General features: G+C 63.0%; 1 protein-coding gene and 1 long non-coding RNA gene across 2 annotated transcripts; one reads left to right on the plus strand and one right to left on the minus strand.

Moving 5' to 3' along the window:
- The first annotated feature begins 120 nt into the window (after nt 1–120).
- Nucleotides 121–5,671, plus strand: LOC121107243. Its single transcript, XR_005840968.2, has 2 exons — nt 121–2,205; nt 2,939–5,671. It is a non-coding gene; the product is annotated as an uncharacterized LOC121107243 (long non-coding RNA).
- On the minus strand, nt 1,908–7,313 carry LOC107050024 (outer dense fiber protein 3-like). The gene is made up of 9 exons (XM_046902506.1): nt 7,163–7,313; nt 6,972–7,100; nt 5,169–6,578; nt 4,768–4,897; nt 4,013–4,213; nt 3,507–3,608; nt 3,042–3,163; nt 2,734–2,874; nt 1,908–2,180 (listed from the first exon to the last, which is right to left on the minus strand). Exons 4-9 carry the CDS (start codon nt 4,883–4,885, stop codon nt 2,097–2,099), a joined length of 768 nt encoding a protein of 255 aa, XP_046758462.1. The 5' UTR covers nt 4,886–4,897; nt 5,169–6,578; nt 6,972–7,100; nt 7,163–7,313; the 3' UTR covers nt 1,908–2,096.
- Nucleotides 7,314–8,785: the final 1,472 nt, after the last annotated feature.

Consider the following 8,785-nt stretch of genomic DNA (forward strand, 5'->3'; position numbering starts at 1 on the left):
GCTGGAGGGCCTGCGGGACGCGGAGCCTTACTACCGGCACCTGCACCGTCCCGTGGCGGGGCGGGGCGGGGCGGGGCGGGGCGGGGCTCCCCGGCCAGGGCTGCGGCTGCGGCTGCGGCTGCGTGCAAGGAGGAGTTTTGGGAGGCCACTCAAAGATGTCAAATCGGGGATTCCAAACACTGTGCGCTGTGCTTCTGAGCGCTGCGTTGGCTTCCATCGCCCCGGTACGCTGAAGGAATAAGCGTGGCTTACAGTGGTAGTTCCGGAGGTCCGCGTACCCAGTCTTGGTACTGGCCGAGCTCCAGTCTGAACGGAAGCCCTTCAGAGCAACGTGGCATTAGGACTCATGGCATCATAGAATGGCCTGGGTTGAAAAGGCCCACCACGATCACCTAGTTCCAACCCCCTGCTATGTGCAGGGTCGCCAACCGCCAGCCCAGGCTGCCCAGAGCCACATCCAGCCGCATCCCCTGAATGCCTCCAGGGACGGGGCATCCACAACCTCCTTGGGCACCCTGCTCCAGTGCGTCACCACCCTCGGGGTGAAAAACTTCTTCCTCCTCATATCTAACCTAAACCTCCCCTGCCTCAGTTGAAAACCATTCCCCCTTGTCCTATCGCTACCCATCCTCGTAAGCAGCCGTTCCCCGTCCTGTTTATACGCTCCCTTCAAGTATTGGAAGGCCACAGTGAGGTCCCCCCGGAGCCTTCTCTCCTGCGAGCTCAACAGGCCCAGTTCCCTCAACCTTTCTTCATAGGAGAGGTGCTCCAGCCCTCTGCTCATCCTAGTGGTCCTGCTCTGGACCCGTTCCACGATCGCTTCTTGTGCTGGGGGCCCCAGGCCTGGGCGCAGTACTGCGGATGGGGCCTCGCAAGAGCCGAGTAGAGGGGGACAATCACCTCCCTCTCCCTGCTGGCCACCCCTTTCTTAGTGCAGCCCAGAGCACCGTTGGCCTTCCGGGCTGCAGGCGCGCACTGCTGGCTCACGTCCAGCTTCTCGTCCACCAGGACCCCCGGGTCCTTCTCCGCAGGGCTGCTCTCAAGGAGCTCTTCCCCCACTCTGAAGCGGGCATTCTTTTCTTATGGCGCTGACGCATGGGGGATCGCTCCGCCCAACTGCGCGCAAAAGAGCTTCAGCTGATGCGTGTCTCTTGTGTCGTGCATGTCAAGGTTTTCCCAGACGGCACGCACGTACTCAGTACTTTCCCTGACATCACTAACGTAGGGTTCTGCGTCCTTGCACGTGCTCGGTCTTTCTGTGGTGGCGGTCCTAATCGGTGCCTCCGACCTTCGATGGTCTTCCACGATCGCTCTCCTCCGCATTGGTGAGCACCAGGTCTAGTAATGCTTCGCCTCTGGCCGATCTGTCCGATACCCGGAGCAGGATGTTATCATCAACAGGCTGCAGCAGTCTCCTGGATTGCTTGCAGCTCACCTTGCTCTTTTCCCTGCATATAGCTGGGTGGTTGAAATCCTCCTTCCGGAGGAGAGCTTGGAGCATGACGGCCCTTGTAGCTGAAGCCAGGCGGCCTCATCAGCGGGCCGGGGTAGCGCTCTTCACCTCTGTCAGTACGGCGGTGGACGCACCGGCGAGGGCCGAGACCTGTGCCCCTTCGGGGGAATCCCCGGGGGCGTCTGGTGCATCCACTCGGGCAGATATGGCAAGAAAGCGAAAATCTACCTGATGGCGCTGGAAGGGCGGCACTGCCCGCGGCCGGCCTCCCTTTGCTATTTGCTTCGTTTCTTCTTCGCTTCAGCACGCGGGGCAGACATAAGGAATGCAAATGACTGATAAAGCAAGCATCAGCCGTTTCCAACGTTAGAAATGTTGTTAGAAAGAAAGGCTTCAGGAAGCGGTGGCGCATTCTCCCGTGGGCAGCGGTGAGGACAAAGGAGTGACAAGCAAGTATACATAAAGGTACATTTTATTAACGACTTACTCCTATCGCTGGCATCCAACAGTAAAATGGGCAAAAGCCCAACCCGAGGCACGAGGCAGGGAAATGGAATCAAAGGGAAACCGGCAGATGGTCGCTCTCTCTTCCCCTCCCCTTCCGTTCCAGGAAAGGAAACCAGGCCTTCCAGGCTTTGCTGTTTCACTCCACGATGAGAGGGGTTGTGTAGAGGGAATGCCGGATTCCAAACGTGGATGCAGGCGCCTGGGGCTTGATCAGCGTCACCTGGAAGGGCGAAAAGGAAAGGCAGGTCAGCGAGGGCCCTTCTCTCCTCTGCTGCCCTCGCTCCCTGCTGTCCCGCACCCCTTCCGATCCCAGACAGTCCCTGGTGCCTCTCCGGGCAGGGCTGAACGCCAGCGCAAAGCCGGTGCAGCTCCCTGCTGGAGCAGAGCTGGCTCGGGGAGGTGGGCTTACGGGCACCTCCTGTCTCGGAGCGGGCCGGGTGTGCAGCTGGGAGCTCGCAGCTAACTCTCTCTCCTATGCTGGGGGCATGCTGCTTGGAGCCCTTCTGAGCTGCGTCCCCCAGAAGAGCTTGGGAAGGACCAGCGCGTCCCATTGAAGGGAAAAGGAGCAGAGGGAGGAAAAGCTGCGTGCTGTGCTGTCCCTCCCTCCCTCCCTCTGCTCGCAGGTGGCACGAGGGCAGGGGGCAGGCCTGCTGTCCTGCACTTGGTCCCTGCGGCCAGGAGCTCTTGGGCTGGAGGAAGCCTCAGGGGAAGGGGGGAGAGGCGTGAAGGCCGCGCTTGTGAAACAGAGGGGAAGAGCTGAGCAGCTGCCTTACCCGGCCTACGCTGTAGTCTGCCGGCCCGGGCTTCGCTGCTTTGCCCTCTCCAGCTTTTGGTCGGGCTGCCATCGTGTACGCGGGCGCCCTGGTCTTGTAGGCATCCACAGGCACTTTGGGGAGCGCCGCAGGACCCGGAGTCTGCAAGAGAGTCACGACCATACAGGGCTGGGGTCACATTCAAGGCTCTCTCTTTCCCCGGCAGTCTGCGTTAAGCAAAGTTGCAGCAGGCTTGGAAGCCCCTGTGGCACAGGGGGAGCAGCCCAGGTTCGGATGCTAACGCGGAAAAGAGGAGCGGCAGAGCTCACCTTGGCAAGGTCTTCGTCAAACCGACCTCGCTGGCTCCTTCCCCTCACAGAGTAGCAGGGGCTGGCCGATGTGTAGACTGTGTTGGGCCCCATCAGCCTGGGCAGCGTGTAGGTGCCAGGACCTGCAGGAGGAGCAGCAGAGAGCGTGTGCGCGAGGGGCTGGAGGAGACGGAAGCAGCAGAGAGGGGCAGCCTGCCCAGCCTGCTGGTGGGAGCAGGAGGGAGGTCTCGCCCCTCTGCCAGTTCCTCCCTCTACTCTGGCACTGGGCCAGCGCCAGCAGCTCCGAGCCTGAGCAGCCGCAGCCGCTGCGGGCCCAGAGGTGTTGGTCGTGCAAGAAAGCTTGCGGCCCCAGCGCCGCGTCCTGCCGCGCAGGCTGTGCAGTAGGCCCGCTGCTGGTGCTGAGCAGCAGCCCGTCCCTGCGGGATGCTCAGGCTGAAGGGTCTGCCTTTGCCAGGGTCAGCGTACCTGGAGGGTGGTCTGTCCGGAGGGGCTCCCGCCGGAAGGCCATGGACTGCACCGGTGGGCACTTGAAGACGTGCCTGTTGGCTGCCTCGGTGCGGTAGTCACCTGGGGCGGAAGAGAAGAGGAAGAAAGCCGTGAAGCGCCGGTCTTCTTCTTCTGCAACCGCACAGGCACTGTCCCGAGGAAAGGGTCTTCTCAAGAGCTGCAGAATTGCCGCTGGGGGACACAGGCAGCACGCGGGGACGCTCTTCTGTGCCCCGCCGCTATGCCCTGCCTTGCTGTCCCTCCCGTCAGCCCCCTGCCGCTTGTTCTTTTTGGACACGGGGTCCTTGTGCCCTCGGCCCGTGGCCCTGGGCAGCTGTCCTTCTCCGAGGGCGTTTATCGCTGCTCAGAGCGGTTTGCGTTCTCTCAAAAAAGACCTACAGCTCCATCAGGGCGCGAGCTGGCCCCGGGCAAACGCGCCGCCCGCTCGTCTTGTCTGGGTGAAGTGCTGCACAAGTGGTACTCACTTGGTCCGGGAGTGACGGTGGTCTTCGTCGCGGGTCGTCCCCGGAGCTGGGCGCCCGGAGCCACGTACTTCCCGTTCCTGGTGATGGCGGGCTCCACAAAGTAGCAGGGACCTGGCCCGCAGCTCCCTGCCGCAGGCGGTTTGGTCCCTCTAAACGTGTAGGCGGGGGCACGGGCTTTGGTGGGGCTGTGGCCCACATAACCTAGGAGGAAAAGCAGAAGAGAGCACACCCCTGTGCAGCTGCACGTCTCAAGCTCCGTTGGAACAGGCGCAGTTAGGCGCCGGGCCCTGGCCCCGACATTCCCTTCCCGCGTGACTTCTTCCTCCAAGAGCCCTGGAGGCGAGCTGTGCCGGGCCTCGGAGCGCACAAGAGTCAGTCCCTGAGTGCAAACGGCTGCGCGAGTGCCTTGCAAAGTCACCGCAAAAAGACAGCGGAGTTTTGGCCAGCACGCTGCCTGTACCCGCACCACGCGTGCAGGCACTCCACAGCGAGAGCCCCCTAAGGGTCAATTGTTCTGCAAGACCCCGTAACGCCTCTCTACAGCTGCAAAGCTGAGTCTGCGCTGGCCAGAAGCGGGCCCCTTTTTCCCCGGGCCACAAGGAGCAGCGCCAGCGGCACCGGCCTTCCTCGGCCAGGCCTGGCTCGCGGCTGCGCCAGGGAGCCAGGAGGCTCTGACAGAACGGGGAAAGGCTCGGGAGCTGCTCTGCCCCGCCATGTCCCCGGTGCGCCTCACGCCCTGGGGATGGTGGCTGTACCTGTTGTCCCCGGGATGGAGTACTGGGGCCCGGGGCTGGGGAACTGGGCCGAGATGAGGCCGCGTGGGCGATGAGGTCTCCAGGTCCCCACCCAGGCTCCGTCCATGCTGGCAGGCATGTGCCTCCAAACCTAAAGGCAAGAACAGAGGAGTTACTGACGGGCTGCCCCAACAGAGGCCGCAGGTGAGCTTTGCTTCCCGCCCCCCGCGTCTCCTCTGCTCAGCCGCAAGCTGTCCGCCACGTGGCTTGCAGCTCCTGAGCCGGAAGGGCCGGCAGCAGTTTCTCCCGCTCACTGCCAGTCCTGCCAGTCTCGTGCTGCATGCCCCTCGCGCACACCGGAGCTCAGCCCGCACCCTGCAGCTGGGCTCTGCAGCCTGACGTGTGCAGGAGCTCTCCCTCACCTCTCTGAGCCTTGGAGGACGAGCGCGATGAGGCTGAGCTAGTCTGCTGCTGGGGCTGCTCTCAGGCACAGGGCACGGCGAGCGGCTGCGGGCAGCACAGCTCACAAATGAGGCGCCTGGAGCCAGCGGCCAGCTGTCCTTGGGGAGGGCCCGGCGTCGTCATGGCAATGCATTGTGACAGCACACGGGCTCCGGGTGATGTCATCTGTGCTGTGACATCTCCTGGCTGGCCTGGAGCCACGCCCGCCACGCCTTTTCGGCCTCGCACCCCAACCAGTACAAAGCCGTAGCGCACGCTGCCGACACCTGCAGATGGACTGAGCTCTCACTTCTAGCCACGTGCCGCCCGGGGCTCCTGAGGCTCGGTCAGCGTCACCTGCAAGGGAGAGATTACGTTACTTCGAACCTACTGGAACATTTCTGAGAATGACACTCTGTTCTTTGGAGCTCTGTGTGTATATATGTATATATAAAAATAAATATACGAGAGCCCTAAAAGCACAGCTGGGACACCCGTCTGGTGTTCGTATACAACGCGGCACAGTTTGAGCCTCAGAAGTTACTTCAAAGTCCCGAGGGTGCTAATGCTTTCATTCCCTCCACTGCCTTCTTCCCAGGGAATCTGTCAATGGGCAGAGAGATGTTTTCACGGGTTCCCTCCTCCCACCCTTCTCCTTTTCTCCCCCTCAAAGTTTCTGGAACGTTCAAACCAACAGAATCCCGTTGTTCACATTGCCACGTCTTCAGAACGTGCTTTTCACTATCAGTATCGGTCGGGGATCTTCCCCAAAGCTGCGTAACGTTGAGAGGCAGAGGGTGTGGAGGAACTCAGGAGAAAACTTAGAGAAGTGGACGCTCCCGGTGTCACGGAACTCCCCTCCCAAACTCCCGCAGAACCCTGAAAGCTCAGGCAGCTATTGAGGAGAGGAAGCTTGCGGCCCCAGCAGGCCTACCTACGGAGGCACCGATTATTTGGGGCCTGGCTTAAGAGCACATGAGGGAGTTTGAGGAGCTGCTTCGTAAACGATCAGCACTGAAGCGCAGCTCCTTTTAGCACCCTGACTACCAGTTCAAAGTGGACGTTTAAAGGAAAGGTCCCCTCCACACGACGTGCTTCTGATGCTACTTGCAGTAAGCGGCTGGTGGTGATTCCACCACGGGCTCAGAGGGGAAACCCCGATCATCCAGCAATTCTGGAAGGGATCTGGGAGGTCTCTTCCAACCTTAGCGAGCCCGTGAAATTAAGCAGGCCTGGCAAGCCAGGCAAGGAGCAGCGCGAGCACGCAAGCCCTGCGGGGGACACCACAGGATCTCCTCCTGCTAAGTCTTAACGCAGCAGCTGCGTGCGTAACCCGCGCTATCGCAGCAGCGCTCCTCTCCTGCGGATGCACAAAGCCTTCGGCTCGTCTCCTACACGAACACACAAGGCAAGAGGGAAAGGTTCCCATTTGTGCTGGATACCTACCATCACCGCCTCCTCCACGACTTTCTGGCTTCCCCCTTTAGCTACAAAGAAGATATTTCCTTTGGAAGCGTCACTCCGGCACGTCGCCGGGACAGCTCCCGCAACACACGCAGGTGCGCCGTAACGCCGCCGCAGCAGCGGGCAGCGCACAGCAGGCGTTCCGGCGGCGAGCGAGCGGCCCCGGGCAGAGGGGGCGGCGCACCCGCCCGCGCCCACCCGCGTCCTGCTCGCGCGAGCCCCGCGCGCCGCGTCCCACCGCTCCTCAGCGACGGCCTCCGAGCGCCGCTTCAGGGGAAGCCCGCCCCGCCCGCGCCCGCGCCCGCGCCCCCCGCCGGTACCGAAGAACTCCAGCCAGTTCATCTCGCGGAGCGCCGCGGGCAGCCGGAGGAGCTCCACGTCGTACAGGTTCTCCATCTCCTTGACCAGGCGCTCCCCGTTCGTCCGCAGCTGCTCGACCCGGCTCCTCACTGCGGGGACGGACACGGCGTCGGACGCGGCCCGGGCCTCGGCGCGCCCGCCCGCGGCCTACCCTCCCGGTCGAAGTCCTTCAGGAAGGCGCTCAGCTTCCTGCCGCGCGCGCCCGCGGCCGCCTTCCTGCGGGCAGGAGCCATGAGGGCCGAGGAACGGCGCGAGCGCACCGAGCCCCGCTCCTGCTCCCGCACGGCGCCACAGCACCGCCCGCGCCGCGTTCAACCGCCGCCCGACGCGCGCCTGCTGTCCAATCAGAGCTCCGCGAGCGGCGGCGCAGCCAATCGGCACCCGGCGCGGTGTGATGACGCACGGCGCGGCGACCGCCCCCGGGCCGCTGTGCTGCGCCTGGCCGAGGAGCGAGCGGCGGAGCCGGGCCTGAGCGAGCTGCTGCGGCGCGGGCCGCGCTGCCCGTCGTTGGCCGACGCGCTGGAGGGCCTGCGGGACGCGGAGCCTTACTACCGGCACCTGCACCGTCCCGTGGCGGGGCGGGGCGGGGCGGGGCGGGGCTCCCCGGCCAGGGCTGCGGCTGCGGCTGCGGCTGCGTGCAAGGAGGAGTTTTGGGAGGCCACTCAAAGATGTCAAATCGGGGATTCCAAACACTGTGCGCTGTGCTTCTGAGCGCTGCGTTGGCTTCCATCGCCCCGGTACGCTGAAGGAATAAGCGTGGCTTACAGTGGTAGTTCCGGAGGTCCGCGTACCCAGTCTTGGTACTGGCCGAGCTCCAGTCTGAACGGAAGCCCTTCAGAGCAACGTGGCATTAGGACTCATGGCATCATAGAATGGCCTGGGTTGAAAAGGCCCACCACGATCACCTAGTTCCAACCCCCTGCTATGTGCAGGGTCGCCAACCGCCAGCCCAGGCTGCCCAGAGCCACATCCAGCCGCATCCCCTGAATGCCTCCAGGGACGGGGCATCCACAACCTCCTTGGGCACCCTGCTCCAGTGCGTCACCACCCTCGGGGTGAAAAACTTCTTCCTCCTCATATCTAACCTAAACCTCCCCTGCCTCAGTTGAAAACCATTCCCCCTTGTCCTATCGCTACCCATCCTCGTAAGCAGCCGTTCCCCGTCCTGTTTATACGCTCCCTTCAAGTATTGGAAGGCCACAGTGAGGTCCCCCCGGAGCCTTCTCTCCTGCGAGCTCAACAGGCCCAGTTCCCTCAACCTTTCTTCATAGGAGAGGTGCTCCAGCCCTCTGCTCATCCTAGTGGTCCTGCTCTGGACCCGTTCCACGATCGCTTCTTGTGCTGGGGGCCCCAGGCCTGGGCGCAGTACTGCGGATGGGGCCTCGCAAGAGCCGAGTAGAGGGGGACAATCACCTCCCTCTCCCTGCTGGCCACCCCTTTCTTAGTGCAGCCCAGAGCACCGTTGGCCTTCCGGGCTGCAGGCGCGCACTGCTGGCTCACGTCCAGCTTCTCGTCCACCAGGACCCCCGGGTCCTTCTCCGCAGGGCTGCTCTCAAGGAGCTCTTCCCCCACTCTGAAGCGGGCATTCTTTTCTTATGGCGCTGACGCATGGGGGATCGCTCCGCCCAACTGCGCGCAAAAGAGCTTCAGCTGATGCGTGTCTCTTGTGTCGTGCATGTCAAGGTTTTCCCAGACGGCACGCACGTACTCAGTACTTTCCCTGACATCACTAACGTAGGGTTCTGCGTCCTTGCACGTGCTCGGTCTTTCTGTG

The sequence above is a fragment of the Gallus gallus genome, chromosome 19, assembly GCF_016699485.2.
Source record: "Gallus gallus isolate bGalGal1 chromosome 19, bGalGal1.mat.broiler.GRCg7b, whole genome shotgun sequence".
Lineage (NCBI taxonomy): Eukaryota > Metazoa > Chordata > Aves > Galliformes > Phasianidae > Gallus > Gallus gallus.

Excerpts from the sequence above, each read along its gene's own strand:
- LOC107050024 (XM_046902506.1), bottom strand. The coding sequence starts at position 4,885 with ATGCCTGCCAGCATGGACGGAGCCTGGGTGGGGACCTGGAGACCTCAT. Across the intron at positions 3,164-3,506 it reads CCGGACAGACCACCCTCCAG|GTCCTGGCACCTACACGCTG; the intron begins GTACGCTGACCC and ends CTCCTCCTGCAG. Across the intron at positions 2,875-3,041 it reads TTGACGAAGACCTTGCCAAG|ACTCCGGGTCCTGCGGCGCT; the intron begins GTGAGCTCTGCC and ends ACTCTCTTGCAG.